This window comes from Danio rerio, chromosome 22 (assembly GCF_052040795.2).
Source record: "Danio rerio strain M-AB ecotype USA chromosome 22, GRCz13ab, whole genome shotgun sequence".
NCBI lineage: Eukaryota > Metazoa > Chordata > Actinopteri > Cypriniformes > Danionidae > Danio > Danio rerio.
The window spans coordinates 37,552,501-37,574,773 of record NC_141042.1 but is presented as its reverse complement, the minus strand read 5'-3'; the positions used below and the strand labels follow the sequence as shown (position 1 = coordinate 37,574,773).

The window sequence follows — 22,273 nt, the reverse complement described above, 5'->3', positions numbered from 1 at the left end:
ACACCCCTGTACATAGTTAGTTTGTGAACTTGTTTTTTTTATCTGTAAATTTATTGCTTTAAATTTAACATTAAGAAGATAAAGGTAAGGGCAGCACGGTGGGGCAGTGTGAAGTGCGATCACCTCACAGCAACAAGGTCACTGGTTCAAGTCCCAGCTGGGTCAGTTCGCATTTCTGTGTGGAGTTTGCATGTTCTTACCGTGTTGGTGTGGGTTTCCTCTGGGTGCTCCGGTTTCATGAGTGTGTGTGGGTGTTTCCCAGTACTAGGTTGCAGCTGGAAGGGGATCCTCTGTGTAAAACATGTGCTGGATAAGTTGGCGGTTCATTCCTTTGTGGCAACCTCAGATAAAAAAAGGGACTAAGCCGAAAATAAATGAATGAATGAATAACCCAATGCTGGGTCAAATATGGACAAACCCAACATTCAGTTTTTTTTTTTTTTTATTAAACATTTGGATGTAATCACAACAACGACAACCCAGCATTTTTAAGTGTACAAGCAAATGCATTTACATTTAATCATCTGGCAGACACATTCATTCATCAGTTCATTCCTTCATTTATTAAGTGACTTGCATAGATGATTACAAATACTGTGACCCGCTCACACAGCAGAAATACACAAAAGTAGTACATTTATTGTAAAAAATATATATATAGAAATTCCAGCACAGTTGTTGTCAATACAATACTGTTAAACCGACATAGTAATTTACTCCGTTAAATTTGTTATCATCTTTAATAAAGAGAATCTCAACGCTTTAAAGCAGGCAAAGTTGTTTATTACAGTTTTTCTCCATTGGTTTGGCTCATTTCTTAAAACAGCAATTACATTCTCAGAACAACATGGACAAACCTCCAAACCACTTGACAGCTGTTCACAACAGAATTGTATTTCTCATTCATTTCATCAAATTGCAAATGTCTTAGTACAACTTTGCAAATAATTAAGTACAGGGAGCCGACATTTAGCACAATTTCCAAGTGAATTGATCTTATTGATCTAAACTGGTTGTTGATTCTCAGACTAATGGTTGTTCTCTGAAAAATGTGTCAGCGTCATTTCATTGTGTAAGTCATTACATGCACAATAGTCTGATCGATTGTCAAAATTAGTCAAGACCATTATACCATGAACACCATGCAGTAGGTGAATCCATGGAACATTTTATTACAGCTTTTTATTTTTATAGCTTTTTGTTCTGATATATGGAAATTACTTTGTGTGTGGTTGAACACTACATTAAAAAAGCAGTTAACATTTCCTTGGCAGTATAATGTGACGTATAGCCTTGGAGGCTATTCCCTAAAATCCTATTTCTTTTTTTTCAGTTTTATACACTCTTGTACTCTGTTAGCTAGACAAAAACAGTACATTGAACATTGTCATTGAAGGACTGGGCTAAGACTGTAAGGTGGACATGAGGGATATTTTAGTGGTCCTTTGCCATAATGACAAATCATCCTAACATCTGACTTGCAGTACTTACACAACGCTAAAGGGACGAAGCATTCGGGGGCACTGACTGTTTAAATGAGAAGGAAATTTAGTTTTGACTTATGAGTGAACTGTTTTGGGGAAGGTATGAGCTTTTGCAAGTGAGCTATAGTGTTGTGTTAACACTGTTTTGCCAGATGATAGAATTTTGAGAATGTAATTCCTATTTCAAGAAATGAACCAAACCAATGGAGAAAAACTGTGTTACATGTTTAAATATACAGACAGTGGAATGAAACCCACTGACCTATCTGTATCATTGCTGTAACAAGTGAAACTGCTTTGTTAGCAGATAACAGTACACACTAGTTTCCATCCAAAAAGTCAAAGCGAAAAAAAAATCGTCACTTCCTGATTAACTGGCGCCAAATAACAACAGTAAAACTGCATTTGCTGCGGTAGGAGAAGCTGCATCAATCTTTTTTAAATGAATGCGCCTCAGAAGAAAATACTGACAAGCAGTGAGCGAGCAGAGGCGTTTGAAGGTTTCAGATGCGGAGCACAGGCGCTCTTGATTCTGGAGGACATTAATAATATAATAACATTAATACTGGAATGGTTAGGCGTTTGATAATGACCAAAATAACATTTCAGATGTTTTATAATGTGCTCAGCCTGACGTTTTGTCCATTCACACACATTTTAAGCATCACATGATCTTTTTAAACAAAATCACATGACCTTTTTTAATGCGCATGCTGGAGTTAGTGCGGTAAAAGTGTTTCCATCGCAGTTTATGCGCATCTGCATAGGTTTTTTATGCGCATTTTCAAAATTTATGCGCATCATGGCGTTTCCAGTTTTTTATGCGCATTTGCAAAATAGGTGGATGGAAACATACGTGCGGGCAAAGCAGAGTAAAATTCATTCTCCTTAATTAATGGTAAACATTCCTTCATATACCCCGAGCAAAGCATTGTCAAGCAAAAGTGAAATACCAAACCCACAAAACCACATGAAAGCTGAGGAGATGATGAGAGGAGAGATGTTCAAAAACATACGGTATTCTCCTCAGGCCACGACTAAACAATAGTAAATAGATTGTACATTGAAATACATCATATCGCAAAGCTGAAGTTATAAACGGTCAAGTCACACCAAACATTTTATTTAAATCATCTTGAGCCAATGAAGTGTACATGGTTTCACATGGTGTCAGTACGACGAAATTGCAGAGATGTGTATTAGAGTTGAACTCTGCCACAAACTCACCTAATTTTGACATAATTTCTGAAAACAAGACAATCTCTTTACTTTTATTAATTGAATTATATGATTGGAAATGATTTAAGAAGTGATATTCGGACTAGAGCAGGGGTCACCAATCCTGGTCCTGGAGGGCCGTTGTCCCTGCAGGGTTTAGCTCCATCTTGCCTCAACACACCTGCCTGGATGTTTCAAGTATACCTAGTTAGACCTTGATTAGCTTGTTCAGGTGTGTTTGATTAGGGTTGGAGCTAAAATCTGCTGGACACCGGCCCTCCAGGAACAAGTTTGGTGACCACTGGACTAGAGTAAGATACAGCACCACTCTAATTCAGTGTATGCAGACAAATGACTCAAAGAAAATACAGTACATTCGATAAGAATTGACAAAATCTACACATCAACTTTGAGTTGTTTCTGATTTAGAAGGTACAATATTTACGATGTTTAACAGTCTGAGGAGGGCCATTTCTATGTGCAATTTGAAAGCAGATTGATAAACACTATGCCCTCAAGGTTGCTCATCTGTGGCTCAGGTTTGTTGTGATCTAGAGATTCTCCTCCTCATCTGCTGATCCTCCTGTTCCTCCATTCTTATAACTGTGAGCAACCTCTGTAAGTCAACAATTATAGCATTAGAACAAACACAAGGGATCTGTTTCCCTTACAAATCCAGGAGAACGTTTGTTTTAGACCAGAGTGTGGTTCAAATGTGAGAGATTTTTAAAGCTAGTTCCATTTGCATTAATAGCAACCACACAGAGTTCAACTATGCAGCTGCGCTCTTGCTCTGTTGTTTCTGTTTCTAGTCTGTCTTTAAGGTGCTGCAATGGTTTAATAAGTTAAATTGTTCTCTAATATCTACATAGTAAGTTTATAGCTTCGGTAAGTTCAAAACATTTTCAAAAACATTTTTTAAGCTTATTTATTACTCCATAAAATACTCCTAGAATCAGAAGGTCCATGACTGACCATATATCAGTGGTTCTCAAACTGTGGTACATGGGCTTCCTTCCAGTGGTACCTGGAAAAATTGCTGAATATTAAAAGAAAAAAATGAACACACTTTTAACCCTTTGACGCGTACGATAGCACAGAGTCTCGTGTTATTAGAACGTGCCTGAGCCCAATTCAGAGCACTCACACTTCTCAAACGATCTGGGAAACGGGCTTGGGCACATTTACATTACATTTACATTTAGTCATTTAGCAGACGCTTTTATCCAAAGCGACTTTACACAACTATAAGAGCAACAATGAATAAGTGCTGTGGGCAAGTTTCAGGTATGTAAAGAAAGTGTAAGAAGCAAAACATTAGTAATTTTTTTGTAGTTAGTGGAGGAGTCAGAGAGGGAGTTGCAGATTAGGAAGGCAAGTGGAAACTAAATAGTTGAGTTTTTAGTCGTTTCTTGAAGACAGTGAGTGACTCTGCTGTTCCGATTCAGTTAGGGAGTTCATTCCACCAACTGGGCAGATTGAATGCGAGAGTTCAGGAAAGTGTTTTCTTCCCTCTTTGGGATGGAACCACGAGGCGACGTTCATTCACAGAACGCAAGTTTCTGAAGGACACATAGATCTGCAGAAGTGAGAGCAGATAAGGAGGAGCAAATCCAGAAGTCGCTTTGTAGGCAAACATCAGAGCTTTGAATTTGATGCGAGCAGCAACTGGCAGCCAGTGCAAACGGATGAGTAGCGGAGTGACATGTGCTCTTTTAGGTTCATTAAAGACCGCTCATGCTGCTGCGTTCTGGAGCATCTGAAGAGGTTTAATAGAGTTAGCTGGAAGCCCGGCTAGTAGAGAGTTGCAATAGTCCAGTCTGGAGAGAACAAGAGCTTGAACAAGGAGTTGAGCTGCATGTTCAGATAGGAAGGGTCGGACCTTTCTTTTTTTGTAAGATTTATTTTTGGCCTTTTTGCCTTTATTAGATAGAACAGTATTTATAAAGGAAGCGAAGTTGGAAAGAGAGGGGGGGTAGGGTAGGGAAATGTCCTCGAGCCGGGATATGATCTCAGGACGCCCTGATGTGCTACTGCACCATATGTTGACGCGTTAACCACTAGGCTATTGCGCCGACGGGTATTGCGTCGGACTTTTCTGATGTTCGGATAGTTCGGATAGCATAGTGTGAGTACACCCATAGAAAGACTATTTTTGTCCTAGGAGGTAGTTGGTGAAAAATTTTGAGAACCTCTGCCATATATGGTTTATGTCGTGAATTTTAATGAGGTTCGCTCTGATGTGCCACTCTTACACACACACACAAACACACACACGCACACACACACACACACACACACACACACACAAACAGAATGATGTATGCTGTAACAGACAAATATAAACACAATGACAGTAACGTTAACCTATTTTGCTCAGCAGATCTAAAGGCTAAATTATAAATAAACTTGACAACTTGACTTGAGATGCATCGCATTGTATTTTAAAGCTACAGTCAAAGAAATTACATTAAGGGCTTAATATCAATCTCTGCATGAACAGATGATGGATGAGCTGAGTGATTTGACACAATTCAGCACCTACATGTGTTTGTTAAAACATTTGCATCAAATTTCACAATGAACACGATAAATTAACAAAAGATGCAACTAAACACGTTACGCCTCTTCAGAATGAAGATGAATGAATGTGTAATCTGTTTATCCTGCATTTTGCATACTGAGGCCAGTTTGAATGTGTCTCATGCTATCGTTGCCCAGTAACGTACAATAAACAATTTGGGGTTTCCAAAATAAAAGATACATTGTGAGTGAAATATACACTTAAAATAACTATAACTATCATTGTTTTTTTACTATAAAACTACTGGCTCATCAACCGCAGTCTAAAGCATGATTATTAATGATCTCAGAGCTAAATATGAGTCTGTATTCTCTTGAAGAGGAGGCTGATCATCTGGTCTGGATGAACTACCTAAATGAGGCTTACATGCAAATGAGGAAGGCATGGCCCGTAAATCTCCTCACAGTTTCTGTCCTCTGATTGGCTCATTGTCCACCGGGGTTTTACACTCCTGCCACTTACATGAGAACGAGGAAACAGTGGTGTCTCACAGTATGTCAATTTCTATATACTGATCTTTTATTATTCTACAAAGCCTTGGTATACCCAGATTTGCATTATAGGATACCTTTAAGAGAGACATAAAGGAATGTGTCCAGCACAGAGCTTCTCTTTAAGACTACCTGTAGACAATCTAATTTATCTATATGCAACACTTGCCTTTTTTTCCAGTTTGAAGATTTTTCCTGCTGCGCCAGACAATCAGGGCTCCTGCCACCATCACCATCATAATCGAAAAGATCAGGGCTGTATGACCTCTTTTCTGACCTGCTTCTGTAATAGACAAAGAGAGATGGTCATTAGTTAAGACAGCAAAACCTTGACTTCTGCCACATTACGTATTCAGATTTATCAATATTAAGTACTGCTATAATTCGAAATGCAAAAGTAATCAACAAAGTTTTCAATTGTTTCTATTGTTCTGTAAAACATATTTAAAAGCGTACTTAAAGAGATTTTACAAAAATGAAAAGCAAATACTGACGTTTTTCTAAATCTTTAAGACTTTTATATTATCATTAAAACACAAAGTGTAAAATACAGCTTAAAATTCTCTCCTCTTGTTGACCATCTACTAAACTGGCTGATACAGAAAGACCCGCTCATGTGATTATAAAGCGATAAGTTTGTACAATAATGCAAAGAAAAACACAAATGCATTTACTCATACCTGCACATGACTGACAGAGTTCAGATCTGCTGAGGGGTTTAGTCTGGTTGCTGATTGAGTTGTTCACCACACATCGGTAATCATTGACATCCCCCTCCAGATGCACACAGATGTTGTTGTTGACATCCGAGACATTAATGGAAGACAGTAAACGGTTTCCATTGTACCAGGAGAGAGTCGCTTGTGTCACATTCACTGAACACTGCAGGACACACTGAGAACACGAGGAGTTTTCTAATTGGTGGACTGCGGGAATGGGAAGAGGCTCTGGAAAAGACAGGATAAAGGTTCAAGGTGAAAATTAGACAAGAATGCAGGGTTTAACTATTAAGGATATTTTTAACTGGCCCAATCAAATTTTCACTTGTCCTGCCAAAATTTTCAAGTAAATAGCTATTTCTTAACCACATATTTCAAATAATGCATCAAAAGACAAACATAACTGGATACATATATATTTTTTTCAGCATCCCTTTTACAGCACTTTACTTTAAATCAACTGAAAATTTAAAAATTATATTTGGGATGTAAACTAATTTGATAGTATGTGTGTATATATATCAAAGAGCACAGAATCACCAAGGGGCGACACTCTAGAGCGATTTGGGAAACAGCCACTAGATGGCGCGGCGGCCATTTTGGAATGAAAATTTCAATAGAACAACAACATATTATAAATCTGTAAAATAAACTAAAAGTGCTGATGATTGTAATAGTAAGTGCTGTATTGTCGTCTTTCAGGTTGTATCTCAGCTTTTTAAATAAATAAATAAAAAACAAAGCAGCTACTTGCTATCGCGACAGCAACAAGATCCAATAGACAGATGACCGCTTTCACTCCAAAATGGCGAAGCTGCTGTTGCAATGGAACGTTCTATTGAGTGTGGCCTCTTGTTCATTGTAAGCTCTTTGTATATAGTAGTTCACCTCGTTTAGAGCATCATTATGGACATTTTACGTTATGACTAATGTGGTTCAAATGATGGATCTGAGACCGAAACATTCGTCACTACAACGTTTTCTTTTTTACCAAACGATACATCGTACTGCATAGTTCAGCCACTAGTTACGTCATTGTTTGGGAAAACCCACCCAGTAACCATCCTACTGTCCCCAGAATCTTACACGCTGGGCCCGGGGTCATCTAGCATTCCTTATTGTTGAGCCCTATAATGTGGTTAATCAGTGTTTGTTTAGCAAGTAACATTGCGCAACACTATTTTCAAGGCTGATAAAAGTCCAGATAAATTTAGCACCATTTGAGGATATGTTCTGACCTATCCCTGATGTTTTTCTTTTTGTTCTCTGAGTGTACGGCCAGTGATTTACAGTTAGGATGGGGTTTTTGACAGCTTTGATTTTAAAGCATTTTAAGTTTTTAAAACTTTATTAGTTCTGTGTTGGTCTTGTTGGGACTAAAATGCGCCAACTTTTTTGACCTCTTATATTAACTACACTGTAATTGAGAAAATGGTTAAAAGATATAAAATATAATTTACTCACCATAGAAAGTAACATTGAACTCTTTGTTTGACAGCATTAAGCTCTTGTTGAAGATCTGCAGTTTATAACGTCCGCCGAGTTCACTGCTGGTGTTGATGAAGGTGAGAGATCCAGTCTGATTGTCGATCTGCACACCGTGTCTGAGAGTATCAGTAATCCAGCATGATGGAGATTTACTTGAGTTTACCTGTCGACATTGAGCTATTTTACCGTCATTAGGTCCATAAAACCAAATAATCTGATGATACTCTTTTATTCCAGTGTGTAGAGTTAGAGTTTCTCCTCTCACCGCCTTCACTTCTTCAGTCTCAACACCAAACACACCTGGAAAATACAATCAACGAAAGATCACATTGAATACTCAGTATGTAACTCTCAGTTTGAAAACTAGAAGAGTTGACCTTTTCAGCTACTTTCAGCATAAACCCATAAGGAGCCATAATAATAGGAGTGCTTGGCTAAGACAAACAGTACAGACACATACAGTATTTATAACATGTTAAGGCTGATTTATACTTCTGCGTCAAGCACACGCGTATGCTACGGCGCAGCCTATGCATTGATGCATAGCCCTACGCCGTGGCCGTTGGCATTGCTGATGCGCACCTCTCAAAAAAGGTAACTACACATCACAACGATGCGTAGCGCAAGCTCTGTGATTGGTCGGCTTGGTAGCGCTGACAAGTCTGGGCAGGACCGAGAGCTGCACGAGCCCTATGGAGCGATTGTTTACAAGTGTGGAGTCCTGTAAAGGAGCTTCAGATGGAAAGTTTTGTTTTGTGTTTACCTTATAGTTAAAGTTGTTGCACGTCCGCCGGTTCCTGCCTCAAAATTAGCGAGTTTGATCAACTTGTACATTCATGAAGCGTTCAGAAAAAGCAAAACAGCAGCGAAGAAACTCGACACAGAGGAACATTAACACCTCACTGCCAACTAGCGTTTCGGAAGTGTTAATGCAGACCAACAGAGACAGCGCGCAGAAGTATAAATGCACAGCTACATGTGTCACATGTGCCGTGGGTCACGCCGATCACTTGACGCAGAAGTATAAACCAGACTTTATACTCCACTCAATAGTAGCAGCAGCAGCAGAGACGCTCTGCTGAGCTACATTTCCCCATTGCACAACTGCCACAGCAGTGATGCTATGCAGAGCTTATTTACACTTCCATTTCTACATATCACTACTGACACACTACCTCGCACTGCCATAGCAGTTAACTGCAGGAATGCACAATGCCTTTCAGTACTGACCACCATTGAACCTCTGCAGCAGCTGAGACCACTCATGCTGAGTTAATTGACCTGTTTCTAACTTTGCTCCCGCAGGAGCTTCTCTTTTTCCCCCCACCTTTCTAATACATTATATCCAGCAGCCGGATTTAGCACTGATCTTCCTTGTCTTCGGGGGGCTCTTTAGCTCACACTCCCCTCTCTCCTGATGAAATGTAAGGGAAATGGGAACACGCTTTATTATCAATCATCGGCTAAGTGTGATCTTTTAAAGTGAAGTTTATTTATAAAATAATTTTGAGATTATCATGTGCTGATGATTGATCACGGTTGGTCCCACATTAGCTACCATATCATTACCAATCAGATGAATCCAAACGCAAATAAATAACCAGATTTCCTTATCTTAGTATTCTTTGCTTTGAAGAAACCCCCATCCCCCCTTACACCTGCCTCTCTTTCCTAGTTTAATTCAGGACAGGGTGGCTCAGTGGTTAGCTCTGTCGCCTCACAGGAAGAAGGGTGCTGGTTCGAGTCCTGGCTGGGCAAGTTGGCCTTTCTGTGGGCAGTTTTACATGTTTTCCCCATACTTGCATGGGTTTCCCCTGCGTATTCTGGTTTCCTCCCACAGTCCAAAGACAAATTGGCACAGCACATGAGTGTTTTAGTACTGGCCATTTACCGCATAGACATATGCTAGTATAGTTGGCAGTTCATTCTGCTGTGGCAACCCCTAATAATAAAGGAACAGGCCGAGTGGACCAATACGGGGGAGCTCTCGACACCTACCTGAGCTCAGACTTCCCTCTTTCCCGATGAAATGGGAGAGTGCCCCAGGCTCAAGGATCTTTTGATCTCAGGGCTCTCTTCCAGGACAGCATGCCAAACATGCTTTATTATGAATCATCAGCTAAAGGCGATCTCTTTAAATGTTTCTTTGCAAACGCTGAGACACCTGGCACCCACCACAACCTCTAATTAAAAAAGGTCCCTAAGTTTGTTTTTAGGACTGAATCACGTTTATGTAGGAACTGAGGAGCTCTGGTGTGTAGGACAAAAGGTGAGCAACGAGACAACAATGAAGGATGGGCTTTATTTTTGGACACATTATGAGTAGGGCATTGATCATTTTGATCAAAGGATATGCTAATGTGCTGGATGTTGTGTGTGGTGTTGTGTGTAATGTACAGTCAACTATATTAGGTTTGTGGTGTGTACTGTATGTGTTTGTCTTTATGTGTGTATGTAATGTACAGTACATTAACTGTTTATTAACTGAATATTTTGGTGTTGGGTGTTTGTAATGTTTGTGGTGTTGTGTGTTTGTGTGTAATGTACAATAAACTATACAGTTTGTAATGTTTGTTGTGTGTGTGTGTGTGTCCAAGGCTGCCAACTCTTAGCGCGAGACTCACGCAATTGGCTGTATTCTCAAGCAAAAAAATGCACTCTCAACCCCCAAATTTGTGTGGGTTATGCTAATGTGCTAGGTGGTTTATGACGGGTGTTTGTGGTCACAGCCAGGGGAAATTTGAATAAAGCGTCAGGCTGTCAGTCATAACAAATGACTGTTCAAAATATGGACAATGCGACAGCGCCTTTTCCCATCGAATGGTTTGAAGGCAAATCTCCTCATGACGGCCACAAACTGTCGCAAAAAGCTCTGAAATAGGACCCTGGGGCTGCGTCCGAAACCACATACTTCCATACTATTTATTACGCCAAAATCAGTATGAAAGCCGAGTAGTATGTCTGAATTCATATAATTCAAAAATCAGTATAGCTGCGTCCGAAGCCGCATACTACTCAGCAGGTACTGCATTTGAATTTAAACGTACTGCTCGGCTGTTAGAAAAGTGTGTTCTATTCAGTATGAATGTGAAAAGTATGTAATTTGGACGTACTACATCCGCCATTTTGTCATGGTCACATGACCTACCTACGTCAGTTGCGTCGCTTCACTTCCATTTATGAATGCTCTCATGGGGCATTATGGGATAGCGCAGCGTGCATAGGATGCGCACTCCAGAATCTCGCCGGAGGTAGTAAGTCATCCGGGTACCTCTCGCATACTGATTTGCGAATTCTATGAATTCGGACATACTACTCACATACTGATTTTAGCGTACTGTATAGTATGGAAGTATGTGGTTTCGGACGCAGCCTCTGTGAAAAGTATCTGTATGACCTAATACTTCTGGCGAGATTCTGGAGTGCGCATCCCATGCATGCTGTGTTATTCCATGATGCCCCGCAAGAGAATTCAAGAAATTGGGGTGAAGCGACTCAACTGACTCGAGTAAGTCACATGACCATGACAAAATGGCAGATGTAGTACATCCGAATTTCATTCATACTGTACAAAACATACTTTTCTAATGGCCAAGTAGAATGTTTAAATTCAAATGCAGTACCTACTGAGTAGTATGCGGTTTTGGACGCAGCCTGGGTATGCATGTAAGGGACTACCAGATGGAGCCAGAGGCGGAGCTGCGGAATCAAGCCTCCAACCAAACGCTTGTACATCAAAACCACGCCCCCCGAATGTCACATTTGACCGCCTATTCTGCACTGTAACAAAGGCTCGCTAATATAAATAGCGCTTACAACTAAAAACAAGTAATATTATACAATATTTTAAAAAATAACTACGCTGTTTTTAATAATGTAATAAAAACTATATATGGTGACGCGGTGGAACAGTAGGTAGCGCTGTCGCCTCACAGCAAGAAGTTCGCTGGTTTGAGCCTCGGCTAGATCAGTTGGTACTTCTGGTTGGAGTTTGCATGTTCTCCCTGTGTTGGCGTGGGTTTCTTCCGGGTGCTCCGGTTTCCCCCACAGTCCAAACACATGCGCTATAGGGAAATTGCGTAAGCTAAAATGTCCGTAGTGTATGAGTGTGACTGAGAGTGTATAGGTGTTTCCCAGAGATGGGTTGCGGCTGGAAGGGCATCCGCTGCGTAAAACATATGCTGGATAAGTTGGCGGTCCATTCCGCTGTGGCAACCCCAGATTAATCAAGGGACTAAGCCGAAAAGAAAATGAATGAATGAAACGATATATGCTACACTGCAGAAATAAACGATCTTTCATGCGCTCTAGCCTGAGTTAGACTAAGCTATGATGAGCACAAAAAATATTCTCTTATAACAAGGTTGTTGATATTTATTATCTTCACAGCGGTAGAAATAACACTTGTACAATATGAACAATTTTATGTTAAATTACCAATCAACAGGAGCCAAAATATACACACCATGGACAGCCATTTGCTATTTGAAAACTATGCGTTTATATTAGCCAAGATGCACAAAGCAATATTTCTAAAGATCAATAGAATATTTGCACATCCCAGCACTATATAATATAATCCTTATCAATTTGTACAATAAACTTAATTTTATTAAGTTTAACTAACTACAGTATTAATACTCTACTGACGTCTATCAGCTGCTAAACATCGCTTGAATATGGTTTATTATTTACTTTTTGCCTGTTTTCATTTGGCTTATTCAGTAGCCTACCTTATCTCTGGCAAATAGGAATTTACCCTCATTTCTATGTTTATTAGGTTTTTTAAAATAAAAAGCCAACGGTAAATGACGTATAAACAATATAGAACATCCACAGCTCTATTTGTTATACAAGATTCTCTTTCTAGAATGTTTAATATGTTTAAAACAGCAAACTTGATAACATGCCGAAACTATTTCAGACCAATAAAGAGAATTGCTGCTAGATTACGATCACTGTTTTCCCTGACATGATAATGTTCAGCGTGTGTCAGCAAACAAAAGCCCACCGATTAAACAGTGATCCATCAGATCCTGTATGTCAGAAAGTATAGTTTACTGCTGAACAATTAATTTTATCATGGTAAGAAAAAACACAGAAATGGTATAGCATCACTTCAATCTCCTCTAGAAGCTCAGATGGTCTGCTTAGAGAAACGGTCAATCACAACTGTCAATCATGACACGCCCTGGTTTTATAGCATTAAATTACTGCTAAAAACACACTCTTTACAAAAATGAAGATCTGCTCCCATAACAGCTTGAACACCAGAGCTTCAATTGACAAAAAAGCATCTTTCAGGGCATTTTATGCCAAGTGTAATTAATGTTTTTATTTGGGTTCAAGTCTTGTTCATTAACGCAGAGGAGGTGGGCTTTATGACTTGTACTGTGCTGCCAGCCCCCAGGAATAGAGGTTGGTTTTGTTTTCAGATATTCAGGCTTTTTGCTTAATGATATAAGTTCAGAAAAGTATTCTTTGTAAAATTTTAATTTAGAGAAATTTAGAGAAATCATATTAGCAGCAAGTGACTACAACACTGTTCACAGTCTGTTAGATAGTGTTAATGTTGTTTAGATGTCATACTGGTATGCTAATTCAGATCAAATAGCCTAGCTATTCCAAGTAACGTAAACTATATAGAACGAAATGAACGAATGTGCGAATATAAAACCAACTTTACCTCTATCCCCAGGGTCAGGGAGCGATCTAACAGTCGTCACCGAAAAAAGTCTCTCGAAAGCGTGTCATCACCTAAGCCCTCACTCACACATTCATAACAAGGAAACCACATGTGCACGAAATATTTAAATCGCAGTCAAGCGTGACTGAACAATATGCTATTTCTGCACTTTTACACATAATTATCCTCCATGATCGATTCACATTAACGTTACACAAACTAAACCGCGCGTCAAAATAACACACGGTCAAAAAGACGCCCTGTCACAAATCACTCAGTTCAGTAATAGCTGCCCCGTATAGTTCGTACCCTGGATAGGCCCTTAGTGCAGATGAAAAGTAATACAAGTTGTATATAGATACATGATTAAGACGACACATGCCTGCGCGCTGATTCTGCTGTGTCTGCGCGCATGTTAAATGTCTGTGATGTTTACTTAAAGGCTGTAGAGAGCTCGCTGATAATGAATGGGGATCTGTGAGGCAGCAGGATTTTATGTTTTGTAATCAGATCTGCATCTTTCTAAATTATAATCAAGTAATTGGACAGGCTGTTTAATTGTTAGTTTCCTCAGAATATAAGTTATTTACAAAACCATTCAGGAAACTAAACTCTCAGAATAAGTTACTTATGTTTAATTTAGAAATGCGCAGATGTGTAGCTCGTGAAAGACCGCTGTTATAGTGAACGTTAAAGTTCATTAAGCCCGTTAAAGTAATGGCACGAATCTGGGTGGCATAATCTACTCTCCGCTATTTTTCCACATTAGTAAAAAAGTCTCCACAAAATGTCAAAGCGCTGAACAGGCTGCTTAAAGCTCTTACCTTGACAGAGGATGGTGCACAAGAAGAGGAAGAGAATCATCAGCTCATGTTCCCAGAACATCATTCCTCCTTCAGCTGCTTTCGTCAGAAGCGCTCTGTACACTTGACTGAGCTGTTGTGAATTGTGAAGCACGGTTTAGATCTCTTGCGTTTGTTTGTCTGATTGTGACTCAGCCCCGCATCCCCCTCAAAACGGTGCGAGCTGGTCTCCGGGCCTGCAGTTTCATATGTGGTGATGTGAGGATGTGAGCGGAGGTTTTTAAGAAAGTGCGCTGATCAAAAGCGACCACAGAAACCATGGATTAAGAACTCAGGGGCCCCTGGGCACATTGTCTTGTAAGGCCCCCTACCTGGCCGCACCGCTAAAGTTGAATTAAAAAAAATAAGAATAATATAATAATTTTTAAATAAAATGAATCTATAATTTGTTGCCCACATATTTAAATAAATGATATATAGTACATATGTATTTATAGTCTACAAAGATATAACTTATTTTTAAAGCATTGAATAAAAATACTAATAAAAAAACTATTTAAAAAAAAAAAATATATATATATATATATAGGCTAGAAATAAATTGAGAAAATGCATCTGCTATGGCAATAAATAGAAAAAAAAATTTAAAAACACAGCATCTGGTGGAAAAAATAAAAATTGCATTAAAATACATATATATTTTTAAGCGCAGCATTGATTGGATACCCTGTGGCAAAACAAGTCGCGCTGGAGACACGAAAATAACTTTTCTGTTAAAAATACATTTGACACATACTGCAAATGCCTGTGTGCAAATCGATGGATTCAGCTGTTCACATCAGAGCTGAGTGTTTGACCACCTAAACACACAAATATTATTATCACAAATGCTCAAATTTACATTTGCAAGCTCTAGAGTTTCACAACTGATTTGCATAAGGAAAAACCCTTTGATACCTCTAACTGCAAGTACCCATAGTCTACACACAGACTGTGATTGCATTGTTCAAATCCTCCTAAGGCTTTGATCTCTTTTAGAACTTGCAGGGTATTTTTCTTTACGTAGAGGAGCTCTGCATTTAACGACACACTGTATAGCCTACACCTTTATTTACCTTTAAAAAAAAAATATTACAATAATTTAGATTAGAATAATGCCACTTTCTGAGAACTTCCTGACACTATACATGCTGCCCAGGTGAAAAGAAAGTGTACTTAAGTTGTACTTTTTGGACTTAATTAGCATATTTTAATATAGCCTTATTATATTGAACTATACTAGGTGTAAATTAAATGTGTTATTTTGGAACAACTTCAAGCACATTAATTGTTATTTTATATACACAGTATATATTTTATATACTGAAAATGGACACACTTTAAGTACAGTTAAAGTGTACTTTTAAAAGTGTATTTATTTAAAGTACATTTAAATAATTTATTTGAAAGTATATTTTAACATAGTTAAAATACCTTTAAGTTCAGATAAAGTGTATTTTTAGCCCCACTGCAATGGATTAAATGCAATAAAGTATAGTATAAGCTCAGTTGAAGTATACTTTAAGTTCAGATGAAGTATAATTTAAACACAGCTGAAGTGCACACTGTTAGACCTTACCAGGTTTTTTTTTTTTTTACAGTAGAATACTGGCAACACTGTTGCCAGCTTCTCACTGTAAAAGTTCGGTTACAGTAAGTAACTGGCAACAGTGTTGCCAGTTATTTACTGTAACTGAACCGATACAGTGAGTAGCTGGCATCAGTGTTGCCAGTTAGTTACTGTAATAGAGCAGCAGTGGTAACTAACTGGAAACTGTGTACAGTTAATTACTGTATTGTAGTGTTACAAATCACAGCATTATACTGCATACACATTAATAGTATGTCATATATAGTTATTGTAGCGTTACTAAAATGAATCAGTATTCTTAGCTGTTATTTAAAAATAGAAGGCATAACATTTTTTCAGACAAATTTATTTTATTGTTTTGGCACCAAACAAATAAATAACAAAAAAATGTATAACAAAATTAAGAAATCAGCAGATATAAATATTGTCTTGCATATTACAGGTCTGCACAGTAAGGCTGCGGTCAAACTAACGATTGAGCATGCAAAATTCTGTCATACTGCACTGCGAAGTGGAATTAAACAAAGCGAGTAGTGGAATGAAACTAAATAATTAGAGATTGAAAAAGCAAGCCAGAGAGGTCATGTTTTGATCTTTGATTGGTCTCAAGCAATCACATGATGTGATTTCGCTTGTCAGCGTTCTCCAAGCTTGAACTTTCCAATGCTGCGAATTATGAAATTTGTCTCGTGAGCTATCTATCCAGGTCAGCAGTACTCACATGCGTATGAATGGAAGTCTATAGGGAGAAAAGTGCAGTGTGACCGGGACTTTAACCTGTAACTCTAATTAAACACACCTGATCAAACTAATTAAGGCTTGTTAGAAATCTACAGGTAATGTTGAAGCAGGGTGGGTACTAAACTGCTGCGCTGCAGTTCTACAGAAACTAGGAGTTTGACCCCCATGGTATATAGCAGGGGTGCTTAATCCTGTTCCTGGAGATCTACCTTCCTGCAGATTTCAGTTGCTACCCATATCAAACACACCTGCCTGTAATTATCAAGTGGTGTTCAGGTCCTAATTAATTGGTTTAGGTGTGTTTGATATGGATAGCAACTGAAATCTGCAGGAAGGTAGATCTCCAGGAACAGGATTGAGCACCCCTGGTATATAGCATACTTTTAAAGCAACTGCCAACATTTATCACAATCACATATCTAATTAACACACAAACACACACACAAAGTGCTGCAGTGAAATGTGTTACTCTCTCCTCAATGCTGACCATGCAAAAAAAAAAAAAAAAAAAAAACTGAACAGCAAAAAACACAAAATAATTATTTTAAATTTTAAAGTTTTAAATAATTAAAAAATGTGTCAAATCTCAATAAAAAGTTTAAAATAATTATAAAAAAACAAAAATAAAGTTGGCAACACCGAAAAACCAAAGGATCAAATCTTTTATTGTTATAATTATCTCATGACAACAAACTTTTTTATTGTTTCAAATATAAATTCATAGATGGAAACACAGCTCTGAAAAATACTTAGCAACAAACTCACAACCTGGGACCTGACAGGGGAGCTTTTGTGTGTGGATGGCTATGTGTATCATGTTTTTGTGATTCCCTGTGATGATGTGCACAAGTTACCTTACTGAGATGATGGAATTTAATTTTGGCTTAGTTGCCAGAAAGATACACACAACTGTTAGCATCTGTACATTATGGCAGTATGCAATATAAAATAAATACATATACTTAAACAAAAGTAATGTAAGAAGTTATATGAGGAGAGTCTAACTAGCTAACAATGTAGCTTTCAAGTACACAGTTCAAGATAACAACAATATAACTTAAAACACAGCCTTATTTCAGAAACCCTCAAAAACATTTGAACAAATTTTACTTACTCATTTAAGATTCTTATTTAAGCCTAAAACATATCAGACTCAACATCTGAACTGATGGACAGAGAATAGAGCACACTCAGCAGTAAACAAATCAAACACCTGGCTCCCTTAAAGGGCCAGCATTTTCTGAAAACTCTTTCTAACACCTTTGTGTTTAGAAAAAGACGGACAGCCTGTGGGAGTGTGTGGTGATGCCTAAATCATTATTTGTTTACAGTTATTTACTGCACAATCTACAGAGTAACAGTGCAGTTATACTAATTAAACACACCTGATCAAACTAAATCTAAAGATAGTGTGTTGAAGCAGGGCTGGAACTAAATTCTATAGGCTGTGGCCTTCCAGGAGTTTGACACCCCTGGTACATAGCATATTTTCAAAGCAACTGCCTACATTTATCACAGTTATGCACATATCGTTTAATAAAAACAATAAAAATATACAATAATACAAACTTCATCCATAGAAAAAAATGAATAAATAAATAATCTGATTCTCATGTCGTTCCAAATCTGTAGTAAAAAATAATAAAAAACACAACAAAGATCATGATTTATACATTTATTTAGGAAAGCCTTTATACTGTTAATGGCACTTTTACTTGCCAGTTTTCCAGACAAATTCATTGAGTCTCCGCAAAAATGTATGTGCGTGTTGTTTGAGATATATATATATATTTTTTAATAACACATTTTTACTAGTTATTTAGCAAAATACTAATATTCAGTTGAAAGTGCAATTTAAAATCTTAACTATAGGTCAAACTAGGCAATTAAATTAGATTAATTATAGAAGTTATAAAAATTATTGTGACAATTTCTTTGCTCTGTGTGAATATTTTTGCCTTTAAATGCATTTCGTCCATATCTTACACTTACCTTTTAATAAGCTCTGTGGCATTGGTTGACTCCTGATACTCAATGTTAAAAACATAAAAGGAACCAAAGAAAACACAGAGATAAAATAAATATAAAATAGCAACATAAAGCATCAGAGTAGATGGGGCAGTAATGGTTGAGCAGTAATTTACCATTTATTATCACAGTAAATATCTGTAATGGTACATAGAGTAAATTACTGTAATTTATTCTTTGGACTACAGAATTTCATACAAATCCTGCTCCTTTTACAGTAAAATACTGTTTCCTTTCATTACAGCTAAACACTGGCTATTTTACAGTTATTTACTGCATAATCTACAGTAAGGGTTAACAGTGTGTATATATATCAGAAAAATATATAGTTTAACACTCTGAGAAGAGCTGTTTCAGTGCTGTGTGTGAATTTAAAACTAGATTATGCTCTCATGTTGATCTGTGCTTAAGATTGTTCTTCATTAATCCAGATTCTCCTACTCGTCTGGTGATCCTCCTGTTCCTCCATTCTGATAACGGTAAGCAGCCTCTGTAATTCAACAATAAGAGCATTAGAACAAATACAAGTAAAATGTTTCCCAGACAAAGCCAGAAGAACATTTTGTTTCCAGCCCAACAATCGTCCATAACCCACCCAAACAAACAAAAAAGAAAAAAAAGAAAAAGAAAAACACCCATGCTTAGCAATTATTTTTAATTTCATTTACAACCCCAAATCAGAAAGTTAGGACAAGAGTTAAGAGTTAGGACAGTGTGGAAAACAAAAAATAAAAAAGAAAGTAGTGATATTTGAATTTAATTAGACTTGTATTTCATTGCAGACAATATAACAAACATCATATAATGTGTTCATATATATATATATATATAATTTTATTATTATTTTTTTTCAAAATAAACACAACAGTTTTGTTTCTTGTAACACATTTCAAAAAAGTTAAAGCAGTAAACCTTTTTCTACTTTGTAATGTTGCCATTCCTTTCCACAACACTTAAAAGATGTTTAGGGACTGAAGACACTAAGTGATGAAGTGTTTCAGCTGTAATTTTGTCCCATTCTTCCTGCAAACAAGTCTTAAGGTGGGCAACAGTATGATGTCTTGCGATTCAAAATGCGCCACGCATTCTCTATTGGAGACATGTCAGGACTGTAGGCAGGCCAGTCAAGTACCTGTGTTCTCTTCCTCCACAGCAGGAGTTTGTAATGTGTGCAGAATGTGGTTTTGCATTGTCTTGTTGAAATATGCTTGGGCGTCTCTGGAAAAGAAAGCAGCATCTTGTGCTCCAAAATCTCTCTGTACTTTTCAGCATTAATGGAGCATCACATAAGTGCAAGTTACCTTTGGCAAGGGCATTGAGACAAGCCCATATCATAACAGAGCCTGGATTCTGGACTTGTTGCTGGAAACTGTCTGGATTATCCTTTTCTTTTTTGGTCCAGAGCACAAATTGTCCATTTCTCCCAAAAAATACCTGAAATACTGATTCATCTGACCACAGTACACGTTTCCACTGTGTGATGGTGCATCCCAGATGCCTCCAAGCCCAGAGAAGTCAATGGTGTTTCTAGACACTGTTAACATAGGGCTTCCTCTTGGCACAGCACAGTTTTAACTGGCATTTGTGGATGTAACTATGTATTGTAGTACTTGACAAAGGTTTGTTGCAGTAGTCCTGAGTCCATGTGGTGATCTGGTATATGGATGAATGAGGATTCTTGATGCAGTGCTGCCTGAGGGATCAGAGATCACGGTTGTTCAGCTTAGTCTTGCACCCTTGTCCTTAAATTCCTCCAGATTCCATGAATCTTTTAATGATGTTCTGCACTGTTGAAGGTGAAATCTCTTTTTTTGAGGAACATTTCGATCATTTTCTCACGTATTTGTTGGCAAACTGGCGATCCTCTGCTCGTCTTTGCTCCTAAAGGACTGACCTTTCTTGGATGCTGCTTTTGTACCAAATCATAATTACAATCACCTGTTGACATCACCTGTTTCACATCCTTATTTAACCAGTTTACCTGATTACTCTCCCTAAACTGCTCCTGTCCCAACTTTTTTGGAGTGTATTGCAAGAACCAAAATTGGAATCTGTGTTTATTTGGAAAACAACAACAAACAATAAAAGGAGCACATTAAATAATGTTTGTTGTATTGTCTTCAATGAAACACAGGTCTAAGTAAATTTAAAAAACACTACTTTTTTATTATTTACGTTTTCCATACTGTCCCAAATTGTTCTGATTTAGGGTTTTAATGGTAAGCAATCATGGGACTTTTTAAATTAAAAGCATTTTGTAAAGGTGGATTCATATGTAAAGAATTGTGTCTACATAAAAGTACATTTTAGTTTACAAGTCCTTTACATTAAGAATAATAATTTATATAATAATAGAAACCTTTGTTACTTTGACTGTGTTATTGTTTTGTTTCAGCAAGTTAGAGATAGGGTAATGTGTGCAGTTTTTAAAGACATCTTGTGCATGTGTATATCAGCTGTACGTAACACTTGCCGTTTTTTCCAGTTTTGTTCCAGTTACTTTTCCAGCAGCGGCAGTAAATCACAACTCCTGCAATCAGCAGCAGCAGACAGATCAGTCCTATATAACCTGGGTTTAGACCTGTTACTGCAGTGGACAAAGAGAAACAGTCATTAGGGAAAACAGTACACTTTTATTTTATGACAATATGAAATCTGTCTGATCAATATTAGGTGCTATATTCATGTTTACACATAATTATATGGTACATGTTATAATAACTTTCCTAAAACCAACCATATTTTAAATATTTAATAACTTTTTCCCATTTCTTCCATGATTCAGGTATGTTCAATTCTGGTAAAATCAAATACTAGTGTTGCTCCAAATCCATATTTAGATTATTATAGGCTTATTATGCAAATAAGGTGGATAGAAATAACTGGTGTAACATTCTGTCCTCTTTCCGTCCAATTGATGAAAATTTACTCAACCAAGCTTTTGTTTTCTACACTTGGTAAATTTTCCTTGACTGTAAGACTGAAGCTAAATCTTTTGTAACACAATGATGTCTCTTAAGAAACTTAAGATTCAACTACTTGGATTTATATGAATCTTTTTGATGGGAATAACTTCCAAAAAGGAAATTGAAAAAGGAAATTGAACTCATATTCTGGCTCTGAAATGAGATGGAAATACAGTTGAAGTCAGAATTATTTGCCCCCTTCAAATTTCTTTCTTTAAATATTTCCCAAATTATGTTTAACAGAGCAAGGAAATGTTCACAGTATGTCTGAAAATATTTTTTCTTCTGGGGAAAGTCTTATTTGTTTTATTTCGGCTAGAATAAAAGCAGTTTTTAATTTTTTAAACACCATTTTAGGGACAAAATTTTTAGCCCCTTTAAGCAGTTTTTTTTTCTCGATAATCTACAGAACAAACCATCGTTATACAATAACTT

The 22,273-nt window shown here is 37.5% G+C and overlaps 2 protein-coding genes across 5 annotated transcripts in view; both read right to left on the bottom strand.

The window, feature by feature from the left end:
• Positions 1-424: 424 nt before the first annotated feature.
• On the bottom strand, positions 425-14,605 carry LOC137488984 (uncharacterized). 4 transcript variants are annotated; one of them, XR_015522361.1, is made up of 6 exons: positions 14,495-14,605; positions 7,961-8,284; positions 6,458-6,724; positions 5,947-6,060; positions 2,990-3,318; positions 425-2,832 (listed from the first exon to the last, which is right to left on the bottom strand). XR_015522361.1 is itself a non-coding variant. In XM_087304770.1 (6 exons), the coding sequence occupies exons 1-6, from the start codon at positions 14,556-14,558 to the stop codon at positions 3,254-3,256; spliced, it is 732 nt and encodes a 243-aa protein (XP_087160896.1). In that variant the 5' UTR covers positions 14,559-14,605; the 3' UTR covers positions 425-3,253. The 4 variants fall into 4 exon arrangements, 2 of the variants coding, with proteins under 2 accessions (XP_087160896.1, XP_087160895.1); XM_087304770.1 differs by having other exon boundaries at positions 425-3,318; positions 7,961-8,147; positions 8,250-8,284; XR_015522362.1 differs by having other exon boundaries at positions 1,986-2,832; positions 3,158-3,318.
• Positions 14,606-18,506: 3,901 nt separating this feature from the next.
• si:ch73-304f21.1 overlaps positions 18,507-22,273 on the bottom strand; it is a 9,114-nt gene continuing 5,347 nt past the window's right edge. The window contains exons 4-5 of the mRNA XM_087304771.1: positions 21,346-21,459; positions 18,507-19,362 (exon numbers count right to left, since the gene is read on the bottom strand). Coding sequence (XP_087160897.1) covers positions 19,310-19,362; positions 21,346-21,459 — 167 coding nt within the window. The 3' untranslated portion in view covers positions 18,507-19,309. The remainder of the gene's footprint in view (positions 19,363-21,345; positions 21,460-22,273) is intronic.

Bases quoted from the DNA above. Each gene is read 5' to 3' on its own strand.
- LOC137488984 (XM_087304769.1), bottom strand. From the start codon at position 14,558: ATGATGTTCTGGGAACATGAGCTGATGATTCTCTTCCTCTTCTTGTGC. The intron at 6,061-6,457 runs GTATGAGTAAAT...TGTCTATTACAG, and splicing joins ACTCTGTCAGTCATGTGCAG to AAGCAGGTCAGAAAAGAGGT. The intron at 3,319-5,946 runs GCAAGTGTTGCA...GTTGACTTACAG, and splicing joins TCTTCAAACTGGAAAAAAAG to AGGTTGCTCACAGTTATAAG.